The sequence below is a fragment of the Ovis canadensis genome, chromosome 13, assembly GCF_042477335.2.
Source record: "Ovis canadensis isolate MfBH-ARS-UI-01 breed Bighorn chromosome 13, ARS-UI_OviCan_v2, whole genome shotgun sequence".
NCBI lineage: Eukaryota > Metazoa > Chordata > Mammalia > Artiodactyla > Bovidae > Ovis > Ovis canadensis.
The window spans coordinates 76,575,563-76,597,673 of record NC_091257.1 but is presented as its reverse complement, the minus strand read 5'-3'; the positions used below and the strand labels follow the sequence as shown (position 1 = coordinate 76,597,673).

Below are 22,111 nucleotides of genomic sequence, written 5' to 3'. Positions count from 1 at the left end.
TCACTCGTAGGTCACCTCCTCCAAGAAGCTTTTTCCAGCTTCCCCCGAAAGAGCTGGTTTTTCACTCTTTGATTTTACAGCTGAGAATTTTGTGTAGTGATAATTTGGGGACCATCAGGCTAGGAGCCCCCAGCAGGCAAAGATTATTCTGTATCTCCCTCTAGTGTCTAGCACAATGCCTGGCACAGAGTGGGTGCTCCCTAAATGACAGTGACTGGATGGCAGTGGTGCCAGAACCCATCCCCAACATGCAGGTGCAAAGGATTGCTGGGAGTCTCCAGGGCCCCCAGGTGGGAGGGACTTCAGGGGCAGTGGCAGCTGGAGACGTTTTCACTGCCCAGCACTCGTCCACGGGGCAGGAGTGTCCTCAGGGGATCCAGCTGGTCGGGGAGTTCCATCTTTACACCACCCCTACAGATCTTTGGGAATCAGCTGTCCCTGCCCAGGGGGGTTTCCTGTTTTGCAGTGCCAGGAACTGAACCATGATGGGAAGTGACCCTGGCAGGGTTTCTGAAGGCTACAGGAGGAAGTGTGGCCAGAGTCCCCGTTCTCAGAGCCTGGGTCACCCCAGCCCTCAGAAACCAAAGGGTTGCATGGCTTTAGTAAGAGGATAGTTCCGGGGTGGCTAGGGACTTCCTCAGGGTATGAGGGGAAGTTGCTCCATCCTCAGAGCTGTGGGGTAAGAGCTATCTCAGCGCCTCTCAGCAGTCCTGACTTTGTGCCAGGCTAGGATTGTGGCCAATTTCCAAGCCTGATCCTCTTGCAAAGCCCTCAGGCCTTTAAGAGGGACCCCCACCTCTTTGGTCTCTGCCCCTTGTCAATGGACTTCCCCCTCATGGCTGCCTCATTCAGGAACTTACCAGGACACCCCATGGCCTCAGGTCTAAATACCTCAGCCTCTGATCAATGTATCCCAAAAGTAGGTAGACAGGATAGCAGAGCCAGTAGGAGCCTGGGCTCTGGGGTGAGCCAGATATGGGTCCAAATCCCAGCTCGCTGTGGATCTTGGGGGTCATTCACTTCACCACTTTGAGCTCTGGTTCCCTCATCCACAAAATGAAGACAAATAAGTTTGAAAATATCAAAATTAAAAATTTGTTCAATGGAAATTTGCTCAGAGGAAGGTACCACAGACCAGTGGTTCTCAGTGTGGTCCCTGAACCACTAGCATCATTGGAGTACTTGTCAAAAACATAAGTTCTTGAAGTTCCCTGGTGGTACAGTGGGTAAGAATCCGCCTGCCAATGCAGGAGACATGGGTTTGGTTCCTGGTCTGAGAAGATTCCACATTCTGTAGAACAACTAAGCCCTTGTACCCTGACTACCGAGCCCAAGCTCTGGAGCCCATGAGCCACAACTCTGAGCCTGTGTACTGCAACTACTGAAGCCTGCGAGGCCTGGTGCCTGTGTTCCACAACAAGAGAAGGCACGGCAATGAGAAGTCTGTGCACAGCAGCGAAGAGTAGCCCCCATTTGCCGCAACTAGAGTAAGCCCACGCCCACCAGCGAAGACCCAGTGCAGCCAATAATAAATAAATAAACAAATAAATATTTTTTAAAACCACACGTTCTTAGTGCTTCCCCGGTGATCCAGTGGTTAAAACTTTGCCTTCCAGTACACAGGGCATGAGCTCAATCCCTGGTTGAGAGCTAAGATCTCACAGGCCTCTTGGCCAAAAACCCAAAATGTAAAACAGGAACAATATTGTAAAAAAAATTCAATAGAGATTTAAACAAACATTACAGAATTAAATGCTAAAAACAAACACACACAAGTACTTGGGCCCCATCTCTGTTCTACTGAGCCAGAAACTCTGGGGTGGGAATCAGCAATCTGTGTTTTACAGAGCCTTCCAGGAGATGCTGATGCATGCTAAAGTTTGGGAACCACTGCCATAAATAAACTTAATAGATGGGCAAGGGACTAGGAGAAGATGTTTATAACAATATCCAACAAGGGATTAAAATCTAAAAGGTATAAACTACTCCTGCACATCAACAAGGAACAGACAGGAAACCCGAATGATAATGGGAAAAAGACATGAACAAACACTACTGAAGGGGAAGCCTAAATGCCTTACAAGTATAAGAGGAGGTTCTGAATCTCAGGGTTAACAGAGAAATGCAACTTAGAGCAACCGGATGCCACCTTACACCCAAATAGGCAAAAGGTTAGAAAGTTAGATGATGGTAAAGTCGCTGAAAACGTGGGGAGACAGTATCCTTCACACACTACTGGTGTAGCCATTCTAGTGACTTTTAGCTAAAATGAAAACATATATACCCTATGATCTACTCCTGGGTATAGAGCCCAAAGAAATTTTCACACAGCCTCACAAGGGTCATGCACAATTTTCATCACAGTGTGGTTTATGGTAAGAGGAGATTGGAAGCAACCTGAGTGTCCGTCAGTGGATGCTCAGCTTGGAATATTTTGCAGTGGTTGGATGTAATAAGTTAGGTTTTTACACAGGAAGGAAACAACAGAATGAGTTTGTTACATAATACCATTTATGTAAGGTAAACACACACATAAGACATTATATATTCTATGTCCAGGGACATATATCAACACATAGAGATGGGTACCCATGGTGGGGAGGAGAAGGATTGTGGGGATGTATGGATGAAGTCTGGGGAATATAAAACGAAGTAAGATTCAGTCAGTCATGTCCGACTCTTTGTGATCCCATGGACTGCAGCACGCCAGGCTTCCCTGTCCATCACCAACTCCCAGAGCTTGCTCAAACTCATGTCCATCGAGTCAGTGATCAGAAGGGCCTTTTGTGGGTCAGTTATGATGGGATAGTCATTTGCCATGAACTGACTATGAATCAGGGAACTTGCTGAATCCAAGCCCTGGTAATAATAATGATATTACTTTAACAATGGCGATAATAGTACCTACCTCATGGTAAGCACCTTGTGTTTGGCCATGTAAAGTTCTACAGATAAAATTTAGCTCTTCTAGGTAATTCTCTCGCCTCTTCTGAGGGCTTCTTTCAGCCTCTGAGCCTTTCCTGGGGCTGTGCAAGTCCTGTCTTTATGCTGACTTTTCTCCCCCTCCAACTCTGTCTTTGGGTTTCTTTGACTACCTGAGATGCCACGGCCGGCCTGCAGAATCTTTTCATTTGGACTTTGAGCATGGAGTCAGGCTGGAAGAGAGCTGTGAGGGGCAAGTCCTATTTTCTCCTCCCAAACTGTGAGTTCCCTGAGGATCTTCCTACATCTCACCCTCACCTCAGTTCATGTCCTGTTGCACACAGCTAAAGACAGGTAAACTGAGTCAGAAAGTGTTCGATGTGGAAGGGGACAGAATTTATTGAACACTTATCATGTGTTAGACCTAGCACTAAGGTCTTGACCTTCAGTAACCCCTATGACCCCCTTGTGAGGTGTGTGGGGTCAGAAGAGAAAATGGGAGAGGCAGAGAGGCTAGGACACCTACCAGACAGGGAGCCTAGCCTGTCCTGCTCCAGTCGCCAGATCTGAACGAGCGACTTGTTCAGAGCCTTAGGGTGGGGGCTGGGACCCAGATCATGCTCCTCTGGGTCGACTCTTGGTAGAAAGAAACCTCTATTCCACACTGAAGATCTAAGTCCATCTGCAAAGGGGAGACCCTGCCTCTTAGAGCTTCAGAAAGACCCTCTGCACGATTTAGTATGTCCAGCGTGAGGTAATATCTAAGGGGAATCAGGAGACTCCCTCCAGTTTCTTCTCTGGAACCTCAGTTTCTCAAACTGTAAAATAGGAAAAGAGGTCTTCAGGCTCGGGGAATTCTTTTCTCAACCGGCCAGCAGGTGGAGCACACTCTCCATCACTCGCTCGGCCTCCAGAAAGTTGCAGAGTCTCGAGTGTCCGTCCAGAGGCCAAACGTCCAGGCTATCGGGACAGAGAAGTTCGCCGCCCTCCCCGACCGGCAGAGGGAGCTGCTGAGCCCAGCTTTGGGTCCCGCCCCTTGCAGGACATTCTCAGTACTGTAGGGACCGGGGCAGGGGACCGGTAGGGACAGACTCCCGCCTCCGGAGCGCGGAGCCCCTGGTTGGGGTCTGGGGAGGGGATCCTGGGGATGGATCACACACACGCACAGACAAGGGCGCATGAGACTCAAGGGCGGGAGTGCGGGGCCACCCCCTTGCCCGCCCTCTGCATGGACGGCGGCACAGGCTACAGGTAGTTGTCCTCGGCCGCGTCGCCCCCGCCCGGGGAGTCCCGGGCCTCTTCGTCCGTGCTTTCGTCATCGTCGGGGGCCAGCGCCTCAATGTCGTGCGTTATGTCTGTCAGCAGCCGGTGGAAGGCCTGCGCCTCCGGCCGCTGGGTGCCGTCGTAGCTGCGCACCGCCGACGCCGACGTAGAGCTCATGCTGCGCTTGATGCGGCCGAAGCTGTCGGTGAGGATGCCGCCCTCGCGGATGCCCACGCCCTCCAGGAAGCCTTCGAAGTAGCCGATGTCCTGGTCCGGAATGAAGGGCCTCATCCCTGCGGGTCGAGAGCCACGGTGATTCCCCGGGGTCAACCCTTCCCCTCGCACCGAGGGATCACCTTCGCTGGAGGGCAGAGTTCAGATCCCCCGCCCTGCCACTCGCTGGCTGTGTGGCTTGCACAACTCCTTGACTCTCTGAGCTGGAGAATAATGGTACAGTGCCCCGTACACATTTAAATGCTCACTGCATGTTAGCTTATTCTTGTTATCATTATTATTTCGATGGTTATATTCCTATTTATTCGTTATGTGCTGTGCTTAGTCGCTCAGTTGTGTCCCACTCTTTGCGACCCCATGGACTCAATAAGTAGCCTCAATAAGTATTCTGAGCCTTACTGTCCTCACCTGTAAAACGGAGGTAATTGCACCTGTTCTCCCGGGCTGTAAGGATTAAATAAGGTTCTCAGCACACACTGAGCAGCCCATTTGACTTCTGTTTTACTTCTGTCAGTACTTACTAGCTTTATGACTTATGTACTTCGTTTCTCTAAGCCTCAGTTTTCTCATCTGCAAGACGGAGGCAAGTCATTGTTTCAGCTTTCAGAACTGAGGGCCTTCAACCAGATGATCCTTTGGCACATGGTTAACTGCCAAATACATGTTAGCTTATTAAGAATGATCATTCCTGGGACTTCCCTGGTGGTCCAGTGGTTAAGGCTTGGCCTTCCAATCGAAGGGGTGCACATTCAATTCCTGGTCTGGGAGCTAATATCCCATATGTCTCAGGGCCAACAAAACCAAAACATAAAGGAGAAGCAATATTGTAACAAATTGAATAAAAACTTTTAAAAAAAGGATTATCATTCCTCTTTCTGTTATCATTAGCCCTCTTTACTAGCTCCATGACCTTGGACGAGTTCCTTAGCCTCTCTGAATTTCGGATGCCTCGTGGGGTAAAATGGGAAGTGTCATGCCCTCTTGCAGCTTTGCTGTGAAGGTGAAATCGTTACACCTGTGCTCTCTTTCCCGGCTCTGTGACTGCAGACAAGTCCCTTCCCCTCTCCACACTTTGGTTTCCTCGTTTGTCTCATGGATCTCATGATGTGGCTTTACGGGAGGCCAAAGGGTAAAGAGTGAACAATCCCAGCCTGGGCAGGGGGCTCACCGAGCAGGAGGAACTTGCGCCGGTCTCCGTAGAGCTTCAGCAGGCCTGCACAGTAGTCCTGGATGGGCAGTCCCAGCCGGTACTCCCGAAGCAGCAGCGCAAACTGCTGGATCTCTGGGGGCCCCAGCTTAGTCCGCAACTGTGGGTGCACCATTTGAAATTAGTCCCCTGCCTAAAAGACCCAGGGCTGGGTGTATCCTCCTCAGAAAAGCTGGCCTCCTGGGGGACATCCAGGCCCTTTGGGTTGCATCTAAGAGTGGGATGTGGACTCAAGCTGTCTAATTTAAAATCCTGGCCCCTTTACTGACCAGCTCTGTGATCATGAGCAGACGATAACCTCCTTAACCCTTGCTTTCTTCATCCACAAAGTGAGAATAATGTTGGCACTTCCTCTTGAGTTTTGTTGAAAGATGAAAGGCGATGATACGTTATGGGTGCTCAGAACAGTGCCCGGTATAAAGCCAGCACTCACTGCTAGCTGACTTCCTTAAGGTCTTTCATGGCTGACTCCGTTTACTCTCCGAATGTCATGCCCTGCCCTGACCTCTGCAGTCTTACACTTCAGTTATGCCCAGGGTTGTTCATGATTCCTGAAACACCTGGCCACCCTGCCCGCCCCAGCTCACCGTGACCATGTAGTCCTGTAGCTGCTCGAGGCCCAGGCCGCTGTGGTCACTGCTGCTGCAGTGGGAGCCAGGGAAAGAGGGTGTGGACGTGCCGCTGTAACAGGCTTCAAATGTGTCCTGGGAGCTGTTGCTGCAGGAACAGAGGGAAGGGGCCTCACTCCCTCTCTCCAGCTCCTCTCCATGTGGTAGGCTGAAGGTGGGAGGGGACAGTCACCCATGCCCTGGGACTGAGCCCTCCTCCTGGACCCCATTTTGGCCCTTGAGGTCTCCTGTGATCTGGCCCTGCACCACCTCTCAAGCCTCGCCTCACCCTTGCTGCTTAGGTTCAGGCCACCTGTCTTCTTGCTTTTCCTCTAATACTCCAAGTACCTCCTCACCTCTGGACCTTTGCCCATGCTATTACCTCGGCCTGGAATGCCTCTCTTTCCCTGTTGTGTGCTCAGCTAACTCTTCCTCATCATTGGATTTTAAAAGTCATCTCCTTGGGAGAGTTCTCCCTGACCCCTCCCGACCGGGTTAGACCCTCTGTCCAATATGATCACAAAGTCTGTAAGTCTACCCACGACATGGAGGCCTTTCCAATGCCCCCGCCAAATGTCCTTTCTAGCCACTCTGTCCCTCACATCCTCTGTCACAGCCTCAGTGGCCTCCTGGCTGCTCCTCAGCCTCGCCAAGCATATCCTGCCTCTGCCTCCTTGCACTTGCTGTTCCCTCTACCTGGAGTGCTCTTCCCCCTTTTATCCATCAGGTCTCAGTTCAAGTGTCGTCACCTTGGAGAGGCCCTCCTGACTCCCCAGATGAGGCAGGGTTTTTGCAGCCACTGTCTGAGCTTCGCGGTAGTGTTTCTTACTGTTGATGCTTATTGCTACTAAATAATGATTCCACTGTCCCTTTGCCACACTTGCAAAGCATGCATGAGCAGGGACCTTGGTTTTCTGTTTGCTGAGTACCTACTATGTGGCGAGCACAGGTCTCATTCTTGCCTTGCTCCTCCTGTATCCCTAGCACACAGCACAGCACACAGGGATGCTGAGGCAGGATCCGCGTGGTGAGTCTGAGGAGCAGCCAGGAGGCCACTGTGGCTGAGACAGAGGGTGTGAGGGACAGAGTGGTTAGAGAGGACATTTGGTGGGGGCATCAGAAAAGCCTCTGTGTCATGGGTAGGTACAGAGTAGGTACTCAATAAATAGTGCTTAAATAAAAGTTAGCCTTGGGCTCTGCCTCCCAATCTCTATGTTGTTCCAGAACCATCGTCAATGATTAGCTCTATAGAAGTAGTGTGGACTCTAAACCTACTTGGGTTCAAACCCCGGCCAACAACTTACTAGCTTCTTGACCTTGTGTCAAGTTACTTCTCTATTTTTCAATTTCTCTAGCTATAAAATGGGATGGTAAAAATTGGTGTCATTGTGAGAAATAGAGGCGTTAGAGTTATGGACTAAGCAATAAATAAACAGTAATTACTGTAATGTTGCTATGTTGATTTTTTAAATGAAGTGCATTATAAAATAGCCCTTGGCACATACCAAGTTCAAAAGATACTCATTGTCACGATTGTTGCCTCTCTAGCATACAGCAGATTGTTTAAGGACTGGCCTAAGGGTACACAGTATTAGGCAAATATATTGCTGCTAAAAAGAGGGTGGGGGAGTAAGGCATATATCACTGGCAGAGACTTGCCCTTGTCCAGTCAAAGGCCTTAGCAACAGAATTATGGTGACCAATGTGTCTCACTTTTCCTGAGACTTTCTTAGTTTTAGTACTGAAAATTCCATGTCCTGGGGAACATCTAAATCCTGAGCAAACTGGGGTGGTTGGTCACCCAAAATGGAACCCTGGACAATGTTCCCCACTGAGACTTTTTTAAAAACCCTGTTTTCCAGTCCTGCTTATAGCTAGCTGTGCCTATGAGACCACGTTCTGGCCGACAAGATGTAAGCAGAAGCCATCAGGTGGAAATTTTAGCAAGGAATTAAAGACCTGCTGTGATGGTCGGAGCTATTACCACTATTTTGGCCCATGAGGTGATTTGGGGGATGAAAGCAAGTGTTAGGGAGGCTGGAAAGATACATCTGGGCCCTTGATGACCACAAGGCCATGAACTCCTGGTCTACTTTATGTAAGAGAGAGGGGGAGGGGGAGGAAACTCTTATTTAAGCGGCTCTTTTTAGAGTTTTCTATTCCATGAAGCCAAAATGATTTTTTGGCATTAGTTGTGATTTTGGCCTCTGCAAGCCACTGAGTGTCTTGATGACTGGGGAAGAGCGGCAGGGTCATGTGGACCTAGTTCTGGCCTCTGGCTGCCTTGTCTCTCTCTCAGGGGTTCAGATTCTATCAGCTCACCAGAGCCTCAGGCTCAGAGCCCAGTGTCTCAGCACAAATCAAAGTGGAGTCACTTTCCCCCATCCTCTCTTGCCCACAGCGTCTCAAGAGTGCCCAGAGGAGCATTCCTGTTTGTGCAGGGACAGAAGGGACCAGAGTGGGGTCCCTGGCCAGGGCAGTACCCACAAGGAGCTGCAGCAGCTGAAGTCGGCATCGTAGGCATAGGTCCCGTCAGTGCGGCAGCTCTCACCTGGGGGCAGCAGAGAGAGGGCAGTGAGTGGTGGCAAAGCGGGGACCAATATCCCCGGCTCCCCGAGGCCCCAAGCTCAGCCCCACCCTGGAGTAAAGATGGCGGCTGGAGCAAGGATGGCCTTGTAAGCAATCGTACAGGAGTTAGCTTACACACTGAGTGAAATGGGCAGCCACTGGAAGATTCTGACCAGGATTCCTGACCCCACCACCAACACAGAGACAACCTTGGGTAACCCACCTCTTCCTCCTGGCCCTCACCTTCCCCAATGTTGTGACAACACTACCTTCCTGCCTACTCATGGGGACCTTGGGGAGAGCAAGCCAGGGAACAGTTGCCGTAGGGTTTGTAAGCTATATATGTTTGAGAGAGAGAGAGAAAAGACCTTTGAAGGGAAGGAGGTCAAAATCATGAGGAGAAAGGAGCACCAGGTACAGAGAATTTGCTCAGTACCTGACCCTGTCACCCCAGTGAACCCAGGTACTGGCCTCCTCCTTGGCTCACTTAGTGGCACTTCCTCAGGACCCTCCCCTGATTTTCTAGGTCAGGCTGGTTTTTCATTATACATTTTCATACTAGAGTGTATGGTTGCATTTTATTTGTGTAACTATTTCTTTTAAAGCAGGTTCTTTTTCTTAAAAAAAAACAAAAACAGGATTTCCCTGGTAGTCCAGTGGTTGGAAATCCACCTGCCGATACAGGGGACATTGGTTTGACCCCTGGTCCAGCAAGATTCCACATGCTGCTGGGCCACTAAGGCCATGCACCTTGACGCCTGTGCTCTGCAACAAGAGATGCCGTCACATCGAGAAGCGTGTGCACCATGGCTAGAGAGGAGCCCCCCTTGCTGCAACTAGAGAAGGCCCACAAGCAGCAGTAAAGACCGGTGTGGCCAAAATAATTATTTTTATTTATTTATTTGAGTATATCCGGTCTTCCTTGTGGCACACAAGATCTTTCGTTAAAGCATGTGAAATTTTGGTCGCAACATGTGGGATCTAGTTCTCTGGCCAGGGATTGATTGAACCGGAACCCCTGGATTGGGAGCATAAAGTCCTAGCCATTGAATCACCAGGGAAGTCCCCGTGTAACTATTTAATTATTGTCAGCCGATTAAGGGGACGACCGAGGATGAGATGGCTGGATGGTATCACGGACTCGATGGACATGAGTCTGAGTGAACTCCGGGAGTTGGTGATGGACAGGGAGGCCTGGCGTGCTGTGATTCATGGGGTCGCAAAGAGTCGGACACAACGGAGCGACTGAACTGAACTGATTTCAGCAACGCAAGCCTCCGAGGGAGGACCATGTCTGATTTTAGTCACCAGTGCATCCTGGAGATTAGCAGGATCCGACACTCAGGTGTTCAAGAAATATTTGTTGAATTATCTTATTTATTTGTCCATCATCCCTGGGAGAGTCAATTAACTTCCCCACATTCTCAATAACCACAGTTTCCACAGATGGGAGTGCCTCCAGGAGGAAAGAGCCCACTCCCTGTTGCTGCTGCTGCTGCTGCTGCTAAGTTGTGTCAGTTGTGTCCGACTCTGTGTGACCCCACAGATGGCAGCCCACCAGGCTCCGCCGTCCCTGGGATTCTCCAGGCAAGAACACGGAGTGGGTTGCCATTTCCTTCTCCAGTGGAGCTATGCAAACAGGGACCACCCTGAGGGGGCTGTGGCTGAGGAAGTTCACTTTGGGGCCTTGAAGGCAGCATGGAGAGTGAAGCTTTTGCAGATGGAAGCTTTAGAATCAGGTGCACTTGGGTTTGAATCCTGACTCTGTCATTTGCCAGCTGTGTGACCTTGAGACATTTATTGACCTCTCTGAGCCTTAATAGCCTCATCTGTTAAAACTGGATTCATAAGGCCTCAGACAGTTCTTTCATCTATTCAGAAAATACACCTTGAGCATCTGCCCCTGGTCCTCCTCTAGGCACAGGTGACACAGTGGCAAACAGGACAGATGAGGTTGTTATGAGGATTACAAAACATGTGGCACATTGGGTCTGTGCTTGGCACATAGCTGGTGCTCAACAAATCTCTGTTGATTTCATTTTCATTACAGCCCTTGACAGCACTCAAGGACCAGTCTTGAAATCTTGGTTTTGACCTAGAGTCCTAGTAGGGCTAGACGGCTCAGTAAATAGACAATCCCCCTGGGATGCCAAAATACAAAAGGGAGAGAGAGTTCACCTCTAAAGGGCTTATTATAAAGCTAGGCTTGAGGTCATTATGAAATTGGACATTTTATTTTAGCTATATATTGGGGGTACACTGTAATTTCTGTAAAAGTCAGGACCCCTAAAGGCTTTTGTTGGCCCCAGTCTTGGGACATATCACCCTCTACCCCGCCCCTGACCCCCACCTCCTCTGGCCTTTCGGGATGATTCACAGGAAGGTTGGCCAGGAACTGGAATACTCACTGCGGCTACAGAGCCACGGTCGTTCAGGTGTGGATGTGTAGTGGTAACCAGCCCGGTCCACACACTCGATGCTCTGGTCTCCGTAGATGATCTGGAAGACCTGACAGATGAGGGCACAGGACTCCTCGGCAGCATCCTTGTCCAGAGAGGAGGACAGAGCTCAGTCTCTCTTCCATGATCAAGATGCCCCTGCTTCCTGAAAACGCAGTGTGAGCGGGCACACAAGGGCACACATGCAACTGTGGGCGACTTCAGACACTCTAAGGTCATTTTCCATCAAAATTATATAGCCATGTTCTGGGTGGCTTTTATAGAAATAGCCACTTACTGGTCTTTATAGAATCCTGTGACAACTGTAACTCTTGTGCTCTGAAAAGTACAAACATGTACCCCCGGTTTATGGGAGAATTATGGGCCTTCTGAAGTTTATGCTAAATTAAATTAAGTTTACATGTAGGAAGCTGAAACCCAGAGACATAAAGTGATTAGCCAGGACTAGAACCCTAGTCTCCTAATACCTAGTAAGAGGAGGAAGAAATACATGTATGAAAATGTTAGGCTCATCATAGTTATTGTGCCATATTTAGATGTGAGCTTCCTGGCACCCAGGGCAAAAATGGAAGCAGGATGAATATATAAACTTCAGTCCCTGATAGAAGGAAGGCATTTAGGTTCTTGGGTAAGACTTTTTTGAGATGGCAAATTTGAAGAGGAATTTGCCTCTTTGGTTTACCTTTTTGAGTAAGAGATATAGAAAGACAACTAATGAAGAGTCCATCTTCATGAAGTCATTTCTTATTTTGTGCTTCTCAAAAAGTCAGCCCAGGGTGTAAGTTAAAATGTAACCTCAGGACAGACATTTTGGGATGAGGGAGTGAAATTATCATTAAACCAGGATTGATCCTTATAATAACCCTATCAAGTGGACAGAGAAGAGGGGATCCTTATTTTATGAGAGTGGATAAGTGACTCATATAGCAGGCTCATGGCTTTGGTTAATGTTGGCACCCAGGTTTTTTGACTCTAACTCCTATACCCTTCTTGGGACCACGATGCCTCAGATTGGAGGCCAGAGGCTCAGATACTCCCGGGAAAAAAAAGCCTTATTTATTTACTCATTCTACAAATTATTACTTATTTCCACTGTGTGGCAGGCACCGGGCTGGGTTCTGGAGTCTCAGAGGTGAATTAGGTAAGGCCTAAAGCCCTCCCAGCCTAGTGGAATAAACAGGGCACACTGGTACCTATGTCTGGAATTGACTTTCTTGGCTCTTTGCCCTGCTGCTTCCTTCTCTCTTCCACATTTCAGTTTAAAAGGCACAAACTCACTTTCCCTCTGAAAAATGGATCTCCTTCCTCCTTATCATTTCAAGTTGCCTGTTTTTTTGTTGGTCCCCATCACAACATATTGTAATATATTACGAACTAATCCATCTACTCAATATATTTATTGAGCAGCTAGGAAATGGCAACTCATTCCAGTATTCTTGCCTGGAGAATCCTGTGGACAGAGGAGCCTGGTGGGCTACAGTCTGTGGGGTTGCAAAGAGTCGAACATGACTGAAGTGACTTAGCATGAACGCACACATATGCCAGGCACTTTTCTAGGTGCCAAGGATAAATGGGAAAGTGTTTCAAGTCCACTCCATAGCCTGAGTTTACTGGTTACTATCTACCTTTCTTTCTAAAGAGGCACCATGTCCATTTTGTTCACCACATGGGATTTATATATAGGGGAAGTTCAAGGCCCTGGGTCAGAGAAAAAGCTTACAAGTCTCAGGGTTTGAAGGTGTCTGCTAGACAGTGAGCTCCCTAAGGGAGGACACTAATTATGTCTTGTTCATTTCTGTATCCATGTCACCTAGACCAACGCCTAGCAGAAGCTGGTACTCAATAAACATGGTCAAATAAATAAAAGCAAGGGTGAATGTGGAGGATAGAGGGTGGGGCAAGAACTGCGGGAAATCTTATGCTTTGGGTGATGACCATTGTTACCAAGAGTACGGGCTCTGAACTTTCGGGTCCTAGTGTTGAAATCAACGCCTGCTTCCTGTGCGACCTTGCACAAGTTGCTTAGCCTCTGTCTGTTTCCTTCTCTGTAGAATAGGAATGATGGTAATATTTGCCTCTAGGGGTTAACCTGAGAACAAAATGATTAATGCTGGTTTCCTGTCTGGCACAGGTCGGGCACTCAATTCGTGCTAGTGATCACTGTCCTCATGATTCTTACTGTGGTAGTGCGGAGACTGACGATTTTGGGGAAAGAGGAGGGCTGGAGGAGGGATTAGATCTAAGTCTGGGCCATTTTGAACTTTCATCCCTCCGGGACAAGTAAGGGGGAGGTGTCCGGGAGCTGGAGGGTAGAAGCCTTTTGCCATTATGGGCGCACAGTGCCTGAAATCCTGGGGAGTAGGGCCAAAGGAGGGAGATGAAAAGGGACGGGGGGACGCGGGAGTGGGGGCGGAGGGTTGCGGGGGTAGGGGCAGAGGGATGGGGGCGGGGGCGCGGGGGTGAAGACGTGCCCTGGAGGCAGGGTGCAGGGGCGCAGGGTGCCCTCGGGCTCACCCTGTTGGCCACAGCCAGAATGACCAGGTTGCAGTAGGCGTCGGGGCTGGGGTCCTGCGGGTCTAGCGGGTTGGGGCCCGGGTGGCGCCGCTCCCAGCTGCCACCGCCCGCCTGCCTCCGCTCCCAGCTGCCGCCTGGCTTTCCCGCGCCGCCGCCGCCGCCGGCGTGCCGCCGCTCCCAGCTGCCGCTGAACGTCTGCCGCCGCTCCCAGCTGCCCGACGCCCGCGCCCCGGCGCGCTGGCGCTCCAGGCTGCCGCCGCCGCCGCCCCCGGCCCGGGCCTCTGCGCCTGCGCCGCCGCCCCACGCCATCCGCCAGTCCAGGCTGCAGATGGTGTGGCGCCGCTCGGTGGTGCCCACCCGCCGCTTTTCGGGCGCCACGCCCGGTGGGCCCGGGTCGCGCCCCGCCCCGCCGGGGCTGGCGTCTACGCCGGCTGGCACCGGGTCCACGCCCAGACCTAGGAGAGGTCGGGTGGCCGTCAGAGCAGGAGATCCAGGCTAAGCGCCCCCTCTCCCGACGCCAGCTGGGGGTCCTGACCCGCCGCTGCGGGATGGGGGTTTGGGAGTGAGTCCCCTGGCCCTTGTGCTCAGGCCACACCCCTAGCTTCAAAGTCAGGAGGCCCGACCCCGCCCCACCCTCAGGCTCCACCCCTGGATCTGGCCTTTCCCACCCATCCCACCCCATCCAGACGCCCCTTGCCTCGGACCCTGCCGTCTGATCTGAGTAGTGGTCAGGCTATCGCCTCCCTCTTTACTGTTAACTCTGACCCTGTTCTTGGTTTCGGGAACCTCTCCTTGGATCCAAGCTTCCCTTCAGCCCCGCCCCTGGTCTCAGGCCCCCGCCCCTAGCTTGGCAGGGTCTCACACCTCCCACCAGGTAGCTCAGCCGCGAGTTCCGCCCCCCAGTGTACGGCTCCGCCCCTAAGTGAGACGCCGCTTCTTGCCCCAGGTACCCTCCTAGCCTCAGAGCTTTACTACCCATGAATCACGAGTTCAGGCCTCAGGATTCTGGCTTCTCCATCATTTCCGAGATGGTGGGTCAGGCCGCCCTCCTTCAACCCTCAACACTAGGCTCCCACTTCTTGCAAACAGCCATGCCCTATCCCTAGTCTGGGGGTAGTTTGGTCAGGCCTTCCATTACCCCATCCTCCAGCCTCAGGCCCCGCCCCCGCCCCAGGCTGCGCCCATTTCTATGTGTCGGGCAGTTCTCTACCCTTTCCCCTCCCCGCCCTGCCCCGCCCGGCCCCGCCCACCGTACCGGTCTTCAGCACCAGCAGGTGCAGAGCGTCGTCCTGCAGGTAGGAGGCGGCGGCAATCTCGTGCGTGGGTATACGCAAGATAAGCTCCTCGTTGTCGCGCCAGGTGAGCAGCAGGCAGCGGGCCGACAGGCTCAGGATGCTGTCTTGCTCCGCCGTGGTCTTCAGCGGCAGCTCCTTCAGCTGCTGCGGGGTGGGTCGGATCTCCTGAGTCCCGGTGGCCACGGGTGGGAAACGTAGGGGACCAGACCCTGTCCTCCCCTCTCCCGGCGCCTCACCCTGGCCGTGTCCAGCAGCTGCAGGAGCTCGTCCCGGCTGGAGGGGTTCAGTGAGGAGGTGACCCAGGTGAGGTGACCCAGGAACTGTATAGAAATGGGACGGGGGTGGGGGTGGTGGGAGAAGGGCAGAGAGGTTACCTTGAAGCCGCGGAGGACCCTGACCTCGCTGACACCGTAAGGGTAGACTGAGATAGAAATATCTGAATTAATAATAATGGCTTGGTAATAACTGTTATTAAAGCAATCCTAGGACCCATAGTCCTGCGAGTTTTATGTAGTCATTCATCCTTACTTTGAGGATGAGAAAACTAAAGCACAGTCAAAATAAATAACCTGCCCAGTATTATCTATAATAGAAAGGGTGGAGCTGGACTCCACACACCAGAACCCACACTCTCACAGCTAGCTTATTTTTGCTAATATAAGCTTACTTTATGAACATACAGTTATTCGACTATGGCAGAAGCAAAGGTCACTGTAATAGCTTGAAAGAACAGGCCACTTGTAATTTCCCACTTGGCCTGAGTGGCTCCTGTTCATCCCAAGCACCCGTGTCAACAGGTCACTGGCCTTCTTTATGACCTTGTTGCAGAAATTAAGTGGGAAGGAAAGAATATTGTATCAAGTTAGTGTATAATTTTGTCAGAAAAATAAGTAAATAAATCATTCATTCTTACTTATAGCTTAATGTTACTTATAGCTAAATGTCATTAAGTGTAAGAATTAACATTTTTCATTATTTTTATTTTTATTCTTACAGGTGAATTCTACCAATCATATCATTTCTCTTCTTTTTATTCTCTATAAAGTTTTAGTCCCCAGTTTTTTAAGTGGATTTGTTAGCTTTTCACTTTATAGGGTTGCCAGATAAAATACAAGATGCCAATTAAATTTGGTTTTCATGTAAACAACTAATTTTTTAGTTTGTTTTTAAAGTAATTTTAGTCTCATGTAACACTAGGTATATATTAATACTAAAAAATATCATTGCCTACCTGAAATTCAAATTTTTAATAAAAACTTTATTGAAGTATAATTGATTTACAATGCTTCAGGTATACAGTCAAGTGATTCAGCTGTATACATATATAATATATATATTCTTTTTCATATTCTTTTCCATCATAGATTATTACAAAATATCAACTATATTTCCCTGTGTTATACAATAGGTCCTTGTTGTTTATCTATTTTATATATAACAGTGTGTGTTAATCCCAAACTCCTAATTTATCCCTCCCCCTACCAAAATTTAAATTTAACTGGGTTCCTGTTTTTGCTAAATCTGACACTCCTACCCCCATATCAATCTTTGTTGGGTAATGAGGATTCTCCACTGCTCCTTCATGGTGCGCATGAAATAGAAGTAAAGCCCTTGAATTGGCCCAAGTCCCTGTGACTTGCAGAACTGGCTTCCTTTAATCTGGACACCATCCAAGTAGCAGTAATGTCACTGCAGTAAAATCTCACAAGATGGAAACTGGCTTTTCAGTGCACAGGGCAACTTCCTATCTGCTCTGCCCTTGGGGTAGACTTTGAGCCCTGTGTTGAGATGGGAACACTGAGGCTGAGAGGATGGAGGTCACTTGCTGAGGGTTCCCAGCATAATGCACGTGCAAGGCTGGGTTGACTCCAGGCCTCTTTCCCCTGAGCCTCCCCTGTGTCAGACAAGGCTGGTCATAGGTTGGTGTGCAGGAGAGGTAAAGTCTTTCCTGATGGGGTCCAGAACACGCCACCCTAAAATATGGCACCTCAGCACATTGACTATTTTAAACTGAAGGAGTCAGAGGAAACGACAGCAGCAGGAAGGTCATTCAGAATTCCCCTGCATCATCCTTCTTCCCTGAAAGCAGGAGATAAATCTCCTTGGTGAAAGGTACCCTCTTTTCAGAGTACCAGCAGGAAGGGAGACCGCCTTATCACCAGAGACAGGGAACTGAGGGCCGAGAAGTCTGTTTAAACAATCCTTGTTCCTCCTTTACCGTGTACTACCCCTACTCCGAACACCTCTGCCTTGTCAGTTCTTCACAGATTTATTGTTTCTTTGTCCAAAATGTATAAAAGTTTCCGGCTCTAGTCACTTCTCAGGGTCTTCCATTCTCTCCCTGAACGTTCTCATGTACAGGTGAAAATTTAATAAAATGTGTGTGTTTTTCTCCGGTTAATCTTTGTTCAGTTTAAATTTCAGATCCAGCCAGGGACCCTAGGAGGGTTGAGGGAAACTTTCCCCCTAATCCATTGTCCCCAGATCCTTTGCACCCCTCCCCCCTCATCCCACGCATACCTTGACCTCTTTCTCCAGATAGTCACAGAGCAGAATCTGAGGGTCGATGAGGTAGTCGGGGGGATAGAGAGGCATTGAGTGCAGGGGGCGGCGGCTCACACTGCTCCGACAGGCTGCCCGGCGTGCAGCCTTGGGGAACACCAGCCTCCGGATGGGGGACACAAAGCCCTGGGGGAGCAAGGGCGTGAGGGTAACAGCAATAATAATAGCCACTGACTTGGTCTTCTCCAGCACCAGCACTTATACGAAGCATTATATTATCTAATTGCATTCTAACAAAAACACTGCAGGGAGGGGCAGGTTACCTCTGTGATTTCCATTTTACAGATGGAGAAACTGAGCCTCAGAGAGAGCTAGTAAGGTTACCAGCTAGTGGCTGTAGAACCAATAGTTCACCCTGGGCAGTCTGGCTCCAAACCTTCATTCTAAATACCCAGGTTAGAGGTGAGTTTGGGGGAGAATGGATACATGTCTATGTATGGCTGAGTCCCTTTGCTGTTCGCCTGAAACTATCACAACATTGTTAATTGGCTAACCCCAATACAAAATAAAAAGTTAAAAAAAAAAATAAACACCCAGGTGACAGTAGGAACCTACCTAGGCTAGGCTGGGGCAAGTACAGAAGAATATTAACATCCAATCTGGCTGAATGGTAGGTGCATAGGTATTTATTAAGCTATTTTCTGTGCTTTCCTCAATATTAGAAATGATTGATTTCTAACTAATGATACTGTAGTATAATCCAGTGAGCACCTGCATAAAAATGGCCTGGGTCTAGATTGAAGGAGCAAATTCTAGGGCCTCAACTCAGCCCAACAGAATTTAAACACTCAGGAAAGTGTGAGCACTGATTTAGAGCAGTGGTTCTCAGTGTGTGGTTCCTGGGTCTCCACCACCAGCAGTAGCAGCATCACCTGGGAATTTAAGAGAAATTTACATCCTTGTGCTCCATCCCAGACCTATTGGATCAGAAACTGGGATGAGACCCCCATGATCTGTGTTTTAACAAGCACCCCAGGTGATTCTAATGCCCAGTTCAAGTTTTACAATCAGTATCATGGATCCTGGATTAAGTACAGGGAAGCTCTGGGCAATGAGATCAAGCAATCTGGGAACAAACATTCCAAGAAGAGGGCACAGCATGTGCAATACCCTGGGGGCCGCAAGGGCTGGATGAGCACAAGCCTGGAGAAGAAGTATTATAGCCATTTCACTGCAGTCAAATGATGAGATGAACAAGTCATAGAGGGCTTGAGTGTTGGCTATGGAGCCAGGACTTTATCCCATGTATGGGAGTATGTGTGTGTGCCTGAGTGGACCGGGAAAGTGGTTGTTTTGTCTGTGGCCCTGAATGCTCCAGCCTTGCCCACTTCTCCAACTTCACCTCACTGCCCCTCACTCCTGTCCTGTGGTTCTAGGGCCATCTTTCAGTTCTTCCTACTTGCTGTATTCCTTCCTCCTGTGGAGGGGCTTTGCACACACTGTTTCCCTGCCTGAAACACTCTTTCCTACCCGCTTTCCTTCCACCTATCAGCTCAGGCTGACCAGTCTAAGGTTTAACATTCTCCCAGCACTGCATATGGAGACTTTTGTACACTTTCACATTAATTGCTTAAAAAAAAAATTGAAAGCTGTCTCCCCCACTAAACTGTAAGCTCCAGGGAGGGAGGAGGGACCTTGTCTAACTTTGCTCACAGTACACTGTCACGAGCACCAGGCATGGTGCCTGGCCCATGATAGATACTGAATAAATATCTGTAGAAGGAAGGAACCAAGAAGCAACAAGCACCTATGTCTTGGCTCCCTTCAGAGCCCTCATAATTCACATGGGAGCCTTTTCAAACAGTTGGATCTTGGTTTCCTGGGGGAAGAGGGCTCGGTGGGGATGGGGGTGGGAGTTGGAAGGCCAGAGGCTTCCTGGACCGCAAAGACAAACAGGTGAGATGCCCAGAGAACCAGACTAGAAAATTTCTGAGAGTCAGGAAGAAGTAAAGATCTAGGGGGTTGGGGAGTGACCCTCAGGCTGAGGCCTTTGGAGCAGAACTGGTCCCTGTATAAAGATGGGGAGAGGGCAGGCTCAGCTAGAACCTGGCAGGAGGAGGAGGTAGATGTCCCAAGCCCAGATAGGCAGCCTTGTAGCATACACTTGCCCTGCCTGAGGCCCTTCTCCCTGATGAGGCAAGGAGCAAGAGAATGGGTTTGCTTGATGTCTGTTTTCTTGTCTGTCCTTCAGTCTGAGAAACTGCAGGGAAGAACCCCCAGGAACACCAGGGAAGCAGGTTGGGAGTGTCTCCAGACTAATCTGGCTGGCTGGATTTTCCTGGAAGGTACCTGTCCGTCTGTTCTTTTCTGGGATGGCAGAGGTCACTAAGAGCAGGGAGACTGGTTAGAGAGTTTGAGCCAAATGTCTGGCTGCCCAAGGGTGGAGAGGAAGGTCTTTCCAAATAAGAAGAAAGGTGCTCCTGACGCCACTCACTGCCCATCACCCCACCCCTAGGCTTCTCATTTCTCCAACTCCGGGTACACTTCTCTACCCCGAACCCTTTCCAAACCCCCACCTACCTTTTTCCCTTTCTTGACTTCATATTCCATGGTGAAGCGTCCCCTCCGCTCCTGCCACCCTCCTAGCCACCCCTCCACCTTCTCCCCCCACGCAGTTCCTTTGTTCTTTTTCCTGCCTGGTCGGAAACTCCACCAGCCCTGGAGTTCCTGCCCCTCCCATCTGATAGTGAGCGCTGGGTGAGGGGTGGATGAAGGATGCAGCCTTGGGACCCTCCAGCTGAACAGTGGAAGCCCAGTCAGAGCACCAGACCAGGGAGAAAACCCCAAGATCTCCAGCCCGCAGGCTTGCTACCGAGGGGGCTTGGGAACTGATTAAGGCTGGGAAGTGTCCTCTGAATTTAGAGACAGAAAATCCCAGATCCACCCCCACTTCTGCCACTGACCTTGCTGTGTGACCTTGGCAAGGCAGGTGGGTTCCCCTTTTCACAGCCTGTTTCCCCCTTCCTTTTATAAATTAGGAGTAAACATTGCCTTCCTCTCTAGGCTGCTGTGGTGAGAAAAAAATGAAAGAGTGGGTGGGCAAATGCTTCATAAACTAGGGACTATTGTGTGAAAGCAAGTTATGATTTTAAGAATTAATCATTACCAATATTAAGGGAGGCAGTATGCCTGGGCTTCAGAGATAGGCCTCTGGAGTTTGAATCCTGGCTTTGCCACTTACTAAGGTTATGACCTAGGGTCTGTAACCTCCTGTGCCTCCATTTCCCCATTTGTAAAATGGGTACAATATCAGCCTGACCCTCAGAGTGAACTTGTAAGAATTAAACTCACTTAGAAAAACTCCTGGAACATGTGAAGTACTCAGTCAACATTAACTCTTCACCTATCTGTGTGTCTGCGTGTTCTGGGCTGTTTCACTGTCTCTTGAGAGAATACTACTAGGGAAGCAGGGCTCACTTTGTGGTTCTCCACTGAGCCCTTTATGTGTTTCATCTCACTTATTCTTCACAATATTGGTGTACCATTGTTATATGTGTTGTGTTTGTGTGTGTATTAGTTGCTCAGTCGTGTCCAACTCTTTGTGACCCCATAGACTGTAGCCAGCCAGGTTTCTCTGTTCATATAATTTTCCAGGCAAGAATACTGGAGTGGGTCACCATTCCCTTCTCCAGGGGCTCTTTTCGACCCAGGGATCGAACCCAGGTCTCCAGCATTTCAAGTGAATTCTTCACTGTCTGAGCCGCCAAGGAAGCTTCATATGTGCTATTCAGATTTTTAAAACAGACTCAAGTGCGGAGGTGAACCCAGGGAGGGCACACAGTAAATGGGATGAGAGCCTGGAATTTCTGCCTGGTCTGGCTCCGATCTGAAGCCTGGTTACTTACCTCTCGGGCCTATGCCCTCTGCGTGGCCCACCCAGAGCAACGGGAAAGGTTCTGAGTGATCCCTCCTCACCTTGCCCCGACCACTCGGTTCTGGAGACCTAAGCCCTGGAACTGATTTGCTGTATGATGCAAGCAGGCTGCTTATTGTAACCTCTCTGGGTCTCAGCTTCCTCATTTTTCCACTGGGAACAATAAGCCCCCAAACTCTGTCCTGGAGTCAGAGGTATGAGAGGAGAGATATCAGGCCACGGATAAAAAGCAGTTGGAAACTGTGAAGTGCAGGGGCCCATGCATAGGATTGTTTGGGAAGATTTTTTTAATACCCCAGTATGCCAGGCCAGTGCCCGTGGGAGCAAAGCTCATAGCTCCCTGCTGCCTCTGGGTGTGAGAGCTGCAGAAGACTCTCAGACACCAGCCTGCCCTCTGTCTCTTCCTCCCTCATTCGGAGGTGGGGAAATGGCCCAGACTGCTCAGTGATAGCTCACAGAGCCACCCTCCCTGCTCCCTGACATCCTGCCTGTCCTGTCCCTACAGCAGGAAGTGAAAGCCTCTGCCTGCGGGCTAACAGGAAGAGGCCAGGATGTACTAGCCAATCCCTGACCGCCCTGGACGTCACCACCCACCCTCCCTGAGC

General features: G+C 49.9%; 1 protein-coding gene across 2 annotated transcripts; it reads right to left on the bottom strand.

Annotated features, from left to right (window-relative positions):
• Positions 1-2,493: 2,493 nt before the first annotated feature.
• Positions 2,494-20,252, bottom strand: CCM2L (CCM2 like scaffold protein). 2 transcript variants are annotated; one of them, XM_069546894.1, is made up of 10 exons: positions 20,153-20,252; positions 17,591-17,758; positions 15,307-15,390; positions 15,031-15,214; positions 13,776-14,230; positions 11,211-11,346; positions 8,722-8,785; positions 6,214-6,343; positions 5,588-5,726; positions 2,494-4,478 (listed from the first exon to the last, which is right to left on the bottom strand). In XM_069546894.1, exons 1-10 carry the CDS (start codon positions 20,180-20,182, stop codon positions 4,168-4,170), a joined length of 1,701 nt encoding a protein of 566 aa, XP_069402995.1. In that variant the 5' UTR covers positions 20,183-20,252; the 3' UTR covers positions 2,494-4,167. The 2 variants fall into 2 exon arrangements, with proteins under 2 accessions (XP_069402995.1, XP_069402996.1); XM_069546895.1 differs by having other exon boundaries at positions 15,031-15,211.
• Positions 20,253-22,111: the final 1,859 nt, after the last annotated feature.